Below are 16480 nucleotides of genomic sequence, written 5' to 3'. Positions count from 1 at the left end.
GAGGCCTGCGTACCGCAAAAAAAAAAACAAACAAAAAACCTCTAACAAGCTGAATCCAAGATCATGTTAAGAGGATTATAAGCCATGAACAAGTGGCTGTATCCCAGGACTGTAACAGTAGTTCAACATAAAAAGAAATCAAACAATGTACCACACCACATTAACAGGACAAAAGGGAAAAAATGATAATTTCAAGTGATTCAGAAAAGCATTTGACAAGATTCAAAACCCTGTCTTGATAAAAATATTCAGAGAACTAGAAGAGAACCTCCTCAACACAATAAAGGACATTCATAAAAAACTCACACCTACCATCATATTCAATGGTGAAAGACTGAAAAAATGCAAAAGAATGGAGCTCTAACTCACACACCATATACAAAAATTCAACTCAAAAAGGATCAAAGGCCTAAATGTAAGAGCTAAAACTATAAAGCTCTTAGAAAAAAATATAAGGGTAAATCTTTATGACCTCGAATTTGGCAATAGATTCTTAGATATGACACCAAATGCATGAAGAGAAGGAGAAAATGGGTAAATTAAACTTCATCAAGACTGAAAAGTTTTGTGCATCAAAGGACATTATCAAGAAAGCAAAAAGAGAACATATAGAATGAAAGAAAATATTTGCAATCATATCTGATAAGGGTCTAGTATCCAGTATCTCACACTCAACAACAGAGACAATCAACACAATTTTAAAATGGGCAAAGGACTTGAATAGACATTTCTCCAAAGCTGATACACAAATGGCTGACAAACAAGTACATGGAGAGATGTTCAACATCACTAATCCTGTGGGAAATGTAAATCAAAATGACAATGATATACCACTTCATGTCCATTAAGATGACTATAATTTTAAAAAAACAGAAAATAATAAGTGTTTACAAGGATGAGGAGAAATTGGAATCCGTGTGCATTCCTGGTGGGAATATAAAATGGTACAGCTACTGTGAAAAGCAGTATGGCAGTTCCTCAAAAAGTCAAACATAGGGCTTCCCTGGTGGCACAGTGGTTGAGAGTCCACCTGTCAATGCAGAGGATACGGGTTCGTGGCCTGGTCCGGGAAGATCCCACATTCCGCAGAGCGGCTAGGCCCGTGAGCCATGGCCGCTGAGCCTGCGCGTCCGGAGCCTGTGCTCCGCCACAGGAGAGGCCACAACAGTGAGAGGCCCGCATACCACAAAAAAAAAAAAAAAAAAAAAGTCAAACATAGAATCACTATATGGGCACAGCAATTCCACTCCTAGGTATATACCCAAAAGAACTGAAAACTGGTACTTAAAACTTGTGTACACACGTTTGTCTCAGCACTGTTCACAACAGCCACGAGGTAGAAACAACCCAAATGTTCATCAGCTGATGAACAGATAAACTGTGTTGTATACATAAAATGGAGTATCATTCAGCCATAAAAAGTAATGGTGCACTGATACAAGCTGCAATGTAGATTATCCTTGAAAACACTGTGCTAAGTGAAAGAAGCCAGTCACAAAAGGTCACATATTGTATGATTCATTTATATTAAATATCCAGAATAGGTAAACCTATAGAAATGAAAGCAGACTGGTGCCTGCCAGGGTCTGGGGAGAGTGAGGGGTAACTGTTTAGCGGGTATGGAACTTTATTTGGGGGTGACAAAAATGTTCTGGAATCAGAGGTGATGCCTGCACATCACCGTCAATGTACTAAAGGCCACTGAATTGTTCACTTGAAAATGGTTAATTTTATGTTATGTGAATTTCATTTCGATTTTTAAAAAGTCACCTTGGTGGGGGATTATTACATCTATAGGATGTAATAAGAAATGTAATAAGATAGGATGTAATAAGAAATAGTAAGGTGAGGGTCCAGGCTACGCATCGCTAGTGGGAAAGGAAACTGAGAGTAAGGAATGGATCTGAGAACCATTTAGGAAGGAGATAGACTGGAAGTGGGGTGAGAAAGGAGGACTTCTATCTGGAATGGGTAGGTTAAGAGAATAAGATTTTGGAACAGACAGCCAGTTCCCTGACCAGGCTGCATTTCAGGGAAGTTTTGGAGGCATTAAACTTGGATCTCTCCTCAACAGACCAGTCCGGACTGCAGATAAGGCTCAGAGAGATTTGAACATCTGACAGAAGTAAATGGGATAGAAGTAGATAGAAAAAATCATGCTTGTAACATAATTTTTAAAAAATAACATCATGGTCCAGTCTGTGTAAGGAAGCAGTCCACAAAAATATTCAGCATAAATAAAAGTCAGGTAGAGCGTGATAGAAGGAAGATGTCCATACACAGTTAATATTTAATTTCTATTTCCCATCACTTATTTGTGTAGTTGTGCAATTAAATAATCCAAAAAAAGTTTTGCTTTTATGAAAATGCTTCCAATAAAAGCACCAATGGATTGAACGTTCAATCCATTAAATTATGAAACTGGCTGTACCTCCAGTCCAGGATAGAGCTCTCCATGTGTACATTTCCTTCTCTACAAGTAGTTCTCTCCTTAAAGAAGTTCACTGTTGATAAAGGTATTTTTATGAGTAAGTCCACTGGGAGTACATTGTTGCCTTAACCTTACCACCAAAGTTTCATGGAAAGACAAGGAAAACATCTTATGTTTGTGAGTTTCCTTTCATATGGACTGCTTACTCCATCCTTTATCCTTTGGGATATGCCAAGGGGACTGAGTACTCAAGTTTCCCTCAACATTTAAAGAGAACTATGTACTGTGCAATTTCACAGATTACAACTTTAATGTTTCTTCTTACCTTGAGCTACATTAATACTTTTTTTTTCTTTGCTATTTTTGTGTTAGAAATAAGAACAAGAAGTAAGTGCTTTCCCTAACACCTGTGTCAATTTTCTGTCAACTGTCAATCTTACACAGAATGGTGATGCTGTTCATCGATGAACCATTTTTCTCTAGATTCATCATGATCCAATGAATTTTACTGACAATGGTAGTATTTCTGTCCTTTCATTAATAATGTGAACTATGTCGATAATTCCATTTCACTTCAAATGTCATAAGCAGAAAATCTAAACAACTGGCAGTGGCGTTTTTTAAACAAAGGAGTTTATGCATGTTTTAGAAATTGTTTGGCTTTAACAAAATAAATAATATCTATAACCAGTTAAATCTCTGGTTTAACTATCATTAACCTGTCAAAGACTTGGACAGACACATGAAAGCTGTCTTGAATCATCATGTATTTATACCTTGGAAGAACAACTCAATTGCATTAAAACAGGGTACAGGCATGTCTTAAAGAAAATCAGAGTTCATTTGCTGCCAGTAAACTAGGATAAAAAACATTGCTACAACGTGGTTACATGGATTATGCAATCAAAAGGTATAAAGAGCACAAGACATTAATAGACACAGATCAGCACTGTAAAGCACACACACACACACACTCTCTCTCTCTCTCCCTCTCTCTCTCTCTCTCTCTCTCTCTCATACATGCACAAATAGATGCATGGATACACCCACACACACATACATATCTCCTGTTACCGGAGGTTACTGGAGGACACTAGGGAAAGAAAAGGGAAGCCAAACTCACATCACACTGAAAAGGCTTTTCTCCGGTGTGCGTCCTCTTGTGCTCATCCAGGCCTCGCTTCTGGCTGAAGGCCTTGCTGCAGTCTGAGCACTTGTATGGTTTCTCCTGCAGTCAGTGAAAAGAGACCATGAATTTGAGTGAATGCAGAGCCCTCCTTTTGAAGGTGTACGTGGGAGGGTGTTTTATCTAGTTCTGCAAGGTGCTGGCAGCACATTCATAGTGGTGTCATGAATTATTTTAAATTTTCAGGGGAAAACAGGAGTACTCAAAATCTCTTGGGCAGTCTTAAAACTACCAGGTGGTTCACAGTTCCAACACTAGATTGTACAACATTTCTTTCGATGCAGTCCTATCTGTGCAAAGGGAGATTCTGCATGATTGCTGTGATCTAACTACTTACTGAAATGAACTTACGTTTTCTTTTGGTTTCGGAGTGCATGCCACAAAGGTTTCGTGGAGCAAGACAGTTTGGGACCCCTGGTTTACATGGTGCAAACTGTTCACTGTCTCAAAGGGATTCCTGGGAATGAAAGCTCAGAACCAAATGTTCAACAGGTTTTGGGGGTAAATTTAAGAAGTTAGAACTCAACTGTGCTTTAAGTATTTTCATTTCCTTTTTTTTTTTAACATCGTTATTGGAGTATAATTGCTTTACAATGGTGTGTTAGTTTCTGCTTTATAACAAAGTGAATCAGCTATACATATACATATATCCCTATACCTCCTCCCTCTTGTGTCTCCCTCCCACTCTCCCTATGCCACCCCCCTAGGTGGTCACAAAGCACCAAGCTGATCTTCCTGTGCTATGCGGCTGCTTCCCACTAGCTATCTATTTTACATTTGGTAGTGTATATATGTCCATGCCACTCTCTCACTTCGTCCCAGCTTCCCCTTCCTCCTCCCCGTGTCCTCAAGTCCATTCTCTACCTCTGCGTCTTTATTCCTGTCCTGCCCCTAGGTTCTTCAGAACCTTTTTTTTTTTTTTTTTAGATTCCATATATATGTGTTAGCATTTCTATCGTCCAATCTTTTTTCCTAGGTAGGAGATGTTCTTTTATAAAATCGAAATTACTTTTTAAAATGAGGCATTTTTTTACAGCTGGTCATAGACTCTTAAGGAAAAGAAATATATCCATAGACAAAGGAAAAAATGATCCACATTCCTTAGCCATCTTTGATACCAGGAACTTACATCACCATCTTTTTAGCTTGGAATAAATTGCAAAATAAATTAATTAACATTGTTTCATCAAAACAGCAGGCCACTAATTACTAAATAGTGCACTGATAAACAGATTTGTTTAAAGTAAAATTGCAGTGTTTTTTCAAATATAGCTTCAAAAATACTGTTATAGACACTTTTTGAATTGAGGTAGTGTGTATATATGTTTTATATTTCATGTTAACGTAGACAAGTTCTATTTATATTTTCTCCTTGGTATTTAAAAGACATTATGAAAATTTTCAGACCTACAAAACGGTATGTAAACAATCGCACACACACATGTGTACCCATCGGCCAGCTTAAGACATGGAACATTCTTGTGAACATGAGCGCCGGTTCATTCATTCTTAGTGACTATAGTATTACATTCAATGGCTACATTCTCCAGTGATGGATAGTTAAGTTTTTCCCAAGTTTTCACTCTTACAAATAATGTTGTTCTGAATATTCTTGTAAATGTATACTTGAACACAGATGAGCATAATTCCCTACGGCATGTATATCTAGAAGTGGAACTGCACCTTCAACTTTTCTAGGAATGGCCAAGTAGCTCTACAAAGTGAATAAACCATTTTACACTCCAATATCCAGTATATCCTTATAATTTTATCACTGTAGTTTACAAATTTTGAAACTCTCATTAGGTACATGGTGAGTATATGTAAGTTTAAAACTATTCTACTCCTGGAAAATAGGACCTTTTATCATTTTGAAATGACCTTCTTCTTCTGTAATCATCCTTTTTACCTTAAAATTAATTTGGTATTAATATAGCTATAAAAGCTTTTTAAAATTAGTATCTGCTGGAGTTTGGGAGACTTGTTGAGATGTTGGTCAAAGGGTACAAATTTGCAGTTAGAAGATGAGTGAGTTCTGGAGATCTAATGCACGGCATTGTGAATATAGTCAACTGCACTGTAGTATGCAGTTGCTAAAAGTTGCTAAAAGCCTAGATCCTAAATGTTCTCACTGCAAAAAAAGAAATGATGATAACATGACATGATGAAGGTGTTAGCTGACACTATGATGTAATCATACTATAATATACAAATGTATCAAATCAACAGGTTGCATGCCTTAAACTTATACAATGTTATATGTCAACTATATCTCAGTTTAAAAAAAGAGGCAAAAAATAAAATTAGGATTTGCCTGTTATATTCATCTTTTTACTTTCAAACAGTCTATATATCCTTAGGTATGATAAGCGTCTGTTGTAAACAGCATACGACTCAATTTTTTTAACCCAAACCAATGGCACTTTTCTTAAGATAGTGAACTTTGCTTTTTAATATTTATTATCATTTAAAAATTATATTGTTATAATAGAATTTAATTGCCATTATAATAAATAAAATACAATAGTATATTTATCATTATTAATAATATATTTAAATATATTTCTAACATTTAATTTTGTGTACATAAATTTCTAACATTTTATTTTGTGTACTGCTTTTATCTTGCTTGTTTTCTAAGGTTTTTTCCCCTATATTTTCTTTCATGTTTTGGATTTCCTTTCCCCCCTGCATTATTATAGAACTTACAAACTCTATTTCTATCCTTTTACTGGTTATCCTTAAAACTTTTTTTACCATGTGCATTTAACACAATTAAAGTTATTTATTTTACCTCGTATTAATTAACATGCCCTGTAGAATGCTCTGTCTTACATGTTATATGTAGCAGTATTTCATTTGTATCTTGATTTTTAATGCCCGGTATGGAATCATTATTATTTTATACAATCAGTGTGGTTTAGCCCAACACACTTTAACAATTTCTTTACTTTTCATGCTTTCTGACATATCTGAATTTCCAAGGATCTGTTGATAGTAAATTCTGATTTTGATTGAAAGTGGCTTTGCTTCTCATTTGTCATTGAATGAAAGCCTACAACCCCAGTTAGATCTTTCTATTTTTCATGTCTCTTAACCTGCCTTTGCCATTTCCATCTCTTTGTATTGCACTCTATGTAATTTCTTTAGGATCAGTTGATCAATTCAATTCAGGTATGAATAACTTGCTACCTAATAGGATCACTTTGAGTTTTTAATTTCCTATACTGTAGTTTTAATTTCTAGAACTTTTTATTTGGTTCTTTTCAATTATGCTTAAATTTTTGATACAATCTTACTTTCTATTCATGCTGCTTATGCCTATTTAAAAATATTCTAGGCATTTATACAACTTTCTTCATCTGATAAATCATTATCTTATGTGCTCTGTGGAAGTCTAGTTCTGCTATTTGTGGTTTCTCCTGTCTCGTGCTCATGGCTCTTGTTTCCTTGGGTGTTTCTGGAATTTGAAATCATGAACTCATGTTTGGTGGTCTTTATCTGTTAAACTCCTGTGACCCCAGGTTGAGGGTAAGTCCCTCCAGACAGCATTTGTGTTTGCTTCTGCCAGGCACTCCAGGATGCTATCAATCAGAGACCATTTTAGGTTTACTTCTTGCCCGAGGGTTTTCTGGTCAGGCAAGCATTTTAAGGCTGTACTCCAAACACACTTGAGGGGAAGGACTGTGGTTACAAACTCTAAGGAGAACTCTTTTCTCTAGCCAGCAATTACTTCAAGACAGTTAAACATCCCGAGCATTTCTGTTTGCCAAAAGTAGATTATTTCTAGCCTCTGATTTCATTTTGAGCATAGTCTTTCTGGGGTCCCAGAATTATGGGGGGATGTGGTTCCATCTTGCCCTTTAACCTGAACCCAGAGCTTGTCCCTTTTCCATCACCATTAAAAACCAAGTCTTGAGTTTACCGAAACTGTAAACACCCTGCAAGGTGCTGCATCCTCAACTTGACCTCACCACTCTGGAGCTGGGTTTCAGTTTTGTTTGTTGGGTCCTGGAGATCACTTTTACTTTTTTTTTTTTACACAATCAGATATTTGCTGTTTGCTTTATTTTATCCAGCATTTGATAGCATTGTACGGGGTATCTTTTCCAGGAAATGGAGTCTACCATATTGCCAGAAATGGAAGTAACCATATGTATAATTTTCAGGACACGAAAAATGTATTTTAAGTTGACTGTTCACAATCAACAGGAAAAAAGTAATTGCGTTTTACTGGCAGTCTACGAAATACGATGTTTATGGCCTTTCCCTCTAGTCTGAATAAACACAACCTCTTTTCACATGTTGCATTATTCTTAGCCTCTATTATTTCTTCAAATACTGCCTAGTTAAAAAAAAAAAACCTTTAAAAGGAAAATGTAGTTCTAAGTATTTAGATCAGGAATTTTCTGGGAATTCCTGTGACTGTTTATTAGCTTTTATTATATCCAAATGTTTCATGTAACTTAATGTTTTAAAGCATATAAAACATATCAATACAATGTATATGAGAAGGAAAAAAAAAGGAAAGCTTTTCTCCCTGCAATTTATCTGTAAAACGAGATCTTGTAAAGTGAGAGGCGCATCACTGTGGCAGCTGCCAATGACAGGTAAATGTCTGGCAGAGAACCACCTAAGACAGGACCAACAAGCTGAATGACATCCTAAGAGAAGTTTCAGGGAAGAGAAGGCAGTGAAAAGCAAGTTCTGAGCATCACTGATTAAGACCATCCCTCCCACTCATTCCTAAATTTCCTCATAGGAGATACTGTCTAGGTCAGCATCCTAGAGGTGGCCCTATGGATACTGAGAGGTTCCCAGCCAGTATATGGAGATTCTGGTGGGTCACAGGGGCTTTGCAGTTATCACCAGAGGTTTGAAGTCTCAGATATGTTATGCATTGGCTTGGATTGAATAAATAATGTCTTATACACACACATACACTCACCCACATAGTGATATTTTCAAATGTTTACAGATCCTATTGGTGATTAACTCGATATATTCATTTACGAATGCCACTGAATTATATCACTTTCACTTAATTATTTTCTCCTATAAGACACTAAAAGTGCAACAGCCATCATGTGTTTCTATGTGTATGTTGGCAGGAAAGTGGGGGGTGAAATTTATAATGTCTGAAAGGTCCCTCCACTTCAGAAAGTTTGAGAATCACCGTTGGAAGAGGGACCCGTTTGATTAAGTAGCTCTGTATTTGCCTGGACTCTCTCTTCTTTACCGAGAACCATTTGTAGCCAGGAATTCCCTGGGGTTTTTGCTCTCAGATAAGCTCACAAAGGACCCCAAAATCACATTTCCCTGTCAGTCTAGAAAGAAGCGTTCTCCGAGTGCTTAGGCCATAGCAAAGAAGAAACTATGTTTATCCCTCAAAGGCCTGTCTGTCTCCTTCATCCCTAGTTCTTATTCAAAGAGTCCATACTTTTCCTGAAGATCCTGAAAGGAGGGGTATAATTCGTGACAGGTACTGGTCAGACTGCCTTGCAGTGCTCCTTGGGAGGACCTTTAATGCCCACCCTGGAAGGGATTCCGATTTATAGTGAATGTTGCCAAATCAAGTATTAGAGAATTCCTGCTCCAGAAAAAGCTTTTATGCCAGAGGAAGAGCCAGGAGGTCACGGGTCACTCATCTCAAGTTTAAGAATATCAAATGAACTGAAATAGGAGGAAATACATGCATTTTCTTTCTCAGAACAGAAACTCTCATCCCCCTTCCTTACTAATTTCTTCCATTACTCCTAATCAGCCATGTTAAAGAAACAACACCCTTCACATGGTAAACACAGTCGGGCACAGAGAGTAAGCTGAGTGGTACAGAGCATATTATTACACAGACACCTGCACCTGTTCCTGTTCCTTTCTCTGAAAATTGTGAAAAAATCTTTGCAGCCTCTAGAACATTCCTGAGTATACTCAGTCATAACTTAGCAGTCATACCTTAGCAATCCAGAAGAATCCATGCTTGTGCACAAGGGTTCACGAGAGCTTCAGCTCTGATCTTCACTGCCTATCCTTGCATTAAGGTTCACTGAAGATGACGGTGGTTAGGTAATTAGTGACTGACACAGCAAGGGACCACGTGACAGAGAAAGCTCCGGAAGCCATATAGTCGTCTTACGGTGGCTGAGCTATCTACTACCTTCCCAAGGACACACTGGAAAACAGCCTGCAGGCCGCTGTGGCTGGACTGCAAGCATGTCTGGATACTGCTGGACTTCCAAAGCCTCAACACCCCTCCTCCACAAAGAGCACAATATCGTCATCTTAACATGAATCGCATCCTAACTTCATTACTTCTCTTCTGCTATCTTTCCCTCCATTATGAAATCTTTAAACTGGGCACAAAATCTGATTCAATGAAGTATCATGGAAATTGTCTGTAACTGTTTCAGAATGGAATGCATAGTATAAATTACACATTTTAACTCATTAGCTGGATTTAACTAGAGACAAAATGATTAGGTTCTTGATGAATTCTGTTTCTGAATGATTATACAGTTTAACTGACAAATAGCTTGTCCTTTGTCATCATAACTGGGGAGCCATTACGGAATGGAGGCAATCTATTTGTCAGTTAAACTGTGTAATCTACCAAAGGCAGAATTCATCAGCAGTCTAATCAGCCTAGCTTTAATCAAACAGCGTTTGGCAGAATTCATTCAGAAGGTAGGATTTATAGAGCTCTTATGCCCTGCACCTTGAGATGTAGCTAATAAAAAGTCATATTTTTGTGCTAGCGCCCATCTATTAAAGGAACAGAAACTTCAAATGTTATATTTCTTGCCAACATAAACTGAGTAACTAAATTTCAAAATCATTTCAGAGGGCTCGATAGAAAAAATCACATTGTTTATAAATCTTGGAGGGGTCTAAATGTTGAAATTGTATGAAATAGAAATGTATTGGAGGCTTTCTCGTAGTTTAGTTAAGAATTGCTTGCCAGGAGGTAAAGAAGCACGTCCCCCATTACACAGACTCCCAAAGACAAGGATGGATCATGGGCAGATTATCCACATGCTCTGGACACATGATCCACAGATGCCCTATGAGGGTTAAAGGACATTGCCCAAAATCCTTTAAAAATATAAAAATATAATGTAGCCCTTTTAGTTACAAGTTACCCATTTCACCTCTGCCAAAGTCTATAGTATGTCCAACAGGAGATAGTCAACCACTACTGCAGCAGCTGAGAAAATGAGTGTTTTCGTGCTAGGCCACAATCAAATAGAAAAAGAAAATATCACAAATGAGCATTTTCCCGTGTAGTCAGAGGTCAGTGTAAATGGTGTCAGGAAGTCATGGAATGATGGTTAATAAATGTTCTTTCACGGCAGTGGTAGCCTGACCTCAATACAGTTAAGAAAGGAAAATTAGTAAAGCAATTAAAAGAAAACAGGCAGGCTAGTGAGTATGGTAATAAAGACTGTCAGAGCCTGTGGTATTCTGAATATACATAAACACGGTTTGCTTATGAGTGGGTTCAACCTGTGAGTGAAACACTTGGCTATTATAACTTAAATGAAAGTTTGTTCACTTGATGGACAAACCTTTTCTCTATTTGTCTTGCTCAAAGCTGTAACGAGACCAAGAGTGTCTGTGCTGTTAATGAAATAATTTCCATGTGAGCAACCTGGGTATCAAGTACAATTTGAGAGAAAAAACTCACTAAAGAGGAAACAGATGTAGACACAAGTGTCTCTGACACTCCCTCTCTCACACACACACAAGTGTGTTAGCATTAAAAGTTATCTTTTGGTACAAATTAATTTCACTTGATTATGTCTTCTAGATTAAGGTTATTTTATAGCTATTAATATTTACCCTATTAGAGTTCAGAAAAACAAAGCCTTTTACTAGATGATCATTTCCTATTTCTAAGGTTAAAAGAAAATCCAAAACACCTCATGAAGCAGAGGTTCATGAATTTCTTAAATACGAGCTATGAGTCTCTTAAATGCATGAATTTCATTTTGTTAAGTTATACATTTCTTAAATATGAAATTTCTAAATAAACAAAAATTTTGTAAGGTTTCAGTTTCCCATTTTCTCAGCTGCTACAGTAGTGGTTGACTTTCTCCTGTTGGACCTACTACAAACTTCGGCAGAGATGAAATGGGCAACTTGTAACTTAAAAGGGCTACATTATATTTTTCCGTTTTTAAAGGATTGGGGCAATGTCCTTTAACCCTCGGACTTTTCCATCTGCAGAGTGTCTCACTAATTTCCAAAGTGGACTATGGCACGTCAAGTGCAAGGCAAGATCATATACAGACAGTCTTAGCCTCTTTCTAGTCTGCACCTCGGCAAGACTCATTTGCCAAACGTCCCTGAGACAAGGCACAGAGCTCCGCTGTGGCCCGGAGCAGGGTTCCTCAGCCTCAGTACTACGATATCTAGGGCCAGATCATTCTTTGTCTGGTTGGGAGGGGGGCTATCCCGTGCACCCAGTAGGCATCGATAGCACCTCCACTCAAGCTGTGACTACTCAAAATATCTCCACATGTTACCAAATGTACCCTGAGTGGCAAAACGGCAAAAGCACTGTACAGAAGAGTGCTTCTGGAACCATCTGTAGTGAAAGACTGTGTTTTTCTCAATGTGCTGCTGACTGATGCTTTTCTAAAATATATTTAAAATGAATTACTAAAAAAAAAAAATGGTCGTGCATTTAGATGTGCAGCAAAGTCAGAATGCTATAAAAGTTCTAAACACTTCCTCACAATTTTCATACGTATTTCATCACAGACCAGAAACAAAGAGTCTGTGGGCTGGTACTGTTTTTTCAGCCATACTTTGAATAGCACTGGTCTAGAATAAAAATGTCTGATCACAGGATGTCCATGATTCAGTTTCATCATCATCTAGGTGAACACATTCTAAAATATAATTACACCTAAACCTTGAATTAAATATCATTTTAATATTACATATAAAAATTCCAAGTTTCATGGCTGGGAGGTAGGGAGGTTATAAATGGAGGAAGAATGAATACTTGTTTGAACCTGGGTGAGGGTACATGGAGATTCATTATCCTATTCTCTCTGCTTCTGTAGGTTTGAAATTTTTTTAATAAAAAGTAAAAAGATTTTTTAAAAATTGCTTTATTATTATTTTTTTGCTTTCATGTTATTTTAAAACTTAAAACATCACCATTCTGCTTGAAAGATCCTGTCTTTTTTTTAGAGGGGCCCTTTTTGATATCAGGACGATGGACCTGGTAAAAATTAAGCCATCTCAGATGTCAGAAACAATGTCTCAGAAATGGCTTCTCAGAGGTGACCCGGTGCTCCTGGGACCGGCCCTGCTGTAAGCCCCGAGATGCGGCCTGGCCAGCAGCAGAGTCCCAAAACCCAGCTCCTCTCTCCCAGCCCAGCATGCCCAGCTTGTTCACTCAAATGTGCCTCCAGAGAAGAGGGTGTCTTGTGTAACTGGGTTAGCATCTGACCTCACGTGGGACTCCACATGACAGATCCTCTGAGAGGAAAAGAAAGCTCCAGGCAGCGTTGTGCAGTGGCCCTGACCACTGACCAGGGCTCAGCCTTGACGTGTGCTTCTCAGTGTGGCAGAGACTGTGCTGCAATTTCCAGATTTTTCCTAGGAGCCAACTAATTCTCTTGGTAACGTTGGCTTTGTGACCAAAAGATGGCAACCTGTTTCTAGAAAGCATCCACTTGGCAACAGAATTACGGGTGGCATTTAGAGGAGGGTTTGTGAGGATGGCCCCATGGGCTGCTGTTACACACAGCCCAGCGGACAGATCTACGGCCCACAGGACGGCAGGCCATATATCTGACAGCTCCCCCTAATGGCCCCATTTCTGAAAGTGCACGTGCCACCAGCTGCACACCATCAAAAGGCACTGAGTTTCCCTCTGACGAGCAGCCTCGACTAGAAAACTTCTTTTACAGCTGTTTATAGCTTTTGTGGCTTTTTATTCACCGTCTTATTTTTATAGCCGGTGTGATCTTTCAACATATGACAAAACATACCCAAGGCCTAGTAAACAACGCACCTAAAAATTCTAACTCTTAGGGAAGCCTACAGAAAGCTAGGAGAAAATTTACAGCAGGTTTCTACACAAGACGTCCATAACTGGTCTTGCATTGTAGCTAATGGAAAACACACATTGTGTAAACTAGGAAAATGTACTGCACAATTCACATTCAGAAAACTAAAAGTAAGCCCAGTAAATAGAACATAATTTTTAAATTTAAGGGATGTATACAGACTTTAAATAGAAACAAGGAAGCCCTCAGTCACTTGTTAGTTAATCCACTCTTGAGGCCCATAGAATAATGTGTGTAAGTGGCATGGCTGGAAGAAAGTCCTATCTCTGAGAGCACAGAGGTGATAGAAGAGCTTGTCTGGCATAAACCAAGCAAAGAATTGCCCAAACTAGCTCAAAAACCTTGTTTTCTTGCGGCCACAGGAGTGACACAAACTGGTCCATTTGGAACAGTCAGATAAACCAACCTAACTAAAATTTTCCTCATACTTTCACTCTCCTAAGCTCTAGCCCAGTGGATTTCATACCTGCCTGCACATTCAAAGCACCTGGGAATCTTTTTAAAAATATTGATGATAGGTCCCACCCCACAGAGACTGATTTATCTGGTCTAGGTGTGGCCAGGCATTGGTGTTTCTTAAAAGCTCCCAAGGTGCTTCTTCTAATGTACAACCAGAACAGATCAGTAAGAACTTATGATCTGGTCCACCATCCTCTCAAGTAATAACTGCAATAGTAATAATTACGACAACAGCAGCAATAACTTCTATCTCCCCTTCTCTTACTATTACTTATGCTTTACCACCAGGGCACTCTGGTGGTAACAGAGTCTGCATGTTTACAGACTGCCTACTTCATGGCTGGCAAAGTGCTAGGAACTTTTAAGGATTTTTTTTTTCCCCATTTAATTGTTAAGCAATGCTGCAAATTGGTATGGTTATTCTCACTTAGCAGACGAAGGAACATTAATTTAAACATATTTCCAAGGTTTATACCATCAGGTAGAGAGGGCAGAACTCAAAATAAGGCACTCGTACTCCAGGGCTGGGGTCTGTGGTGACTATGGCTTCCTCCCCATGCACACCCCTCCCTTGGTCAAGCACTCTGGAACAGGTGACTCCAGAGCCCAGACAAGAGAGGGAACCTTGATCAGGCTCAGCCTTGGCCTCCAAACCTGCCTGCCCATGGAATCACCTGGGGAGCTTCAAAAGCTGCTCATGCCGGTGACCCAGCCCCCAGAGAGTGTGACTGCACTGCTCTGGGGCGTGGCCTGGGATTCTCCAGGAGATTCTAATATGCAGACCCATTTAGAAACTGCTAGGCTAAGCCAGTGATGGAAACTCCATTTCTTCTGCAGTGGTGGGTTTAGACTGGAGCACATGACATGTCTGTGGTTACTGAAGAGAAAGTAAGTCCACAGGGCATTCGGGAAAAGGCCTCCTCTGCCTGGTGAGGCCGACCACGTACAGAGGTGATGCCCGAGCGGCGGCCGAGGAGCTGACTGAGGACCGCAGGAGAGATGAAAGGACCTGGGCCACGGAAGACCCCGTTGAGCCACTGCATAACCAACCCCAGGCTGGCCCTACCTCTGAAAGTCCTGTTATGGGACTTAATAAATACCACAGTTTAAGCCCTTTTAAGTTAGGCTTTCGGTCACGGAGCATGAAAGCATTCTGCTTTCTACATCTTCCCGACCATCACGTCATATTCCGGCAGCTCTATTCTAGTGACAGAGAGTACGTCTAGCTCAGACTGAAGCATAACACTATATAACTATATAATAAGGAACAAGAAACTCGAAGTCAGTGGCTGGCTATTAAAAATGATACTGTTCAACACAGCCTAAGAACCCCCAGCTCTAAAAATGGAAGTGAGTGTTCTTTTAGACAGCAGTGTTTTTCTTATGCACATGAAGGGAGCTCAAAAGGAACTGAAAATATATTTGCTGATAAGAATTCTGAGAACAATATGAGATCTGTGCATTGTAAGAATCTTTAGAAGAAAAGAATGCTGGTTAAGTGAAAGAGTGTTATTGTTTAAATTATCTAAAGGGAAACTCTTTCTCTGCATAATAACTGTTTAGCTTTTTTCCCCTCAAAAATCATGTAAAAGAAGACTAATCGTATGAACAGGAAAATTTTATAATAAGGAAAAACTTATGTTCACCATCTTAAAAATTATAAAGTAAACTTTAAGATTATATGCAAATTATAATGCAAAAATAAAGGAAAGAAATAGAAGAGAAATAAATATGATAAAAAATATAGGGGATATATATACATACACACACACACACAGACAAGTCATAAATACAATGTCCAAGGCAAAAATGCTGAGTTTTAAATAACAATCCAAATGGAAGCCAATTATGAGAAACAAATTGTCAGTTATGAGAGCACAGGCTGGTAATGCAACTGCCTTACTCGTTTGTCACATATTGTCTTCAACATTTTTGTTTGTTTGTATCCCAAAAATTTGCTACTGAAAATCAAAGTAAGTCTTACAAGTCTAAGACAGCCTAATTCTGTTTTTGCATGTTCCAGGGATCTCTATTTACCAATGTTCCTAAGAAATGTGGAGTCTCAGACACAGTAATCCACCACCAAAGGCAAATTTAGGAAGAAAAATATTCACCACTTCCTCTCAAAAGGTCCTTTCCTACATCTGAACTAGTATTTTAAGCTTACAAACCAATTAATTTAAATGTTTCAAGCTCTGTTTACAAGTGAGCTGACAGCAATCAAGACAATTCCCATGATTAGATGATGATGTAATTGAGGGTGAATTTATCAGCAAAAGTCCCCATGCATATTGAGCAAGACATTGTGTTAGGAACTGT

At 38.5% G+C, this 16480-nt stretch overlaps 1 protein-coding gene across 3 annotated transcripts in view; it reads right to left on the bottom strand.

Annotated features, from left to right (window-relative positions):
- Positions 1-16480, bottom strand: part of PRDM5 (PR/SET domain 5) — a 207742-nt gene that overhangs the window by 12266 nt on the left and 178996 nt on the right. For all 3 annotated transcript variants that reach the window (XM_067735178.1, XM_067735179.1, XM_067735180.1), the window contains one exon: positions 3555-3659. In XM_067735178.1, the coding sequence (XP_067591279.1) occupies positions 3555-3659 (105 nt within the window). The remainder of the gene's footprint in view (positions 1-3554; positions 3660-16480) is intronic.

Source organism: Pseudorca crassidens, chromosome 4 (assembly GCF_039906515.1).
Source record: "Pseudorca crassidens isolate mPseCra1 chromosome 4, mPseCra1.hap1, whole genome shotgun sequence".
NCBI lineage: Eukaryota > Metazoa > Chordata > Mammalia > Artiodactyla > Delphinidae > Pseudorca > Pseudorca crassidens.
Note: the sequence above shows the minus strand (reverse complement) of the source record. Positions and strands in the feature narration are given on the sequence as shown.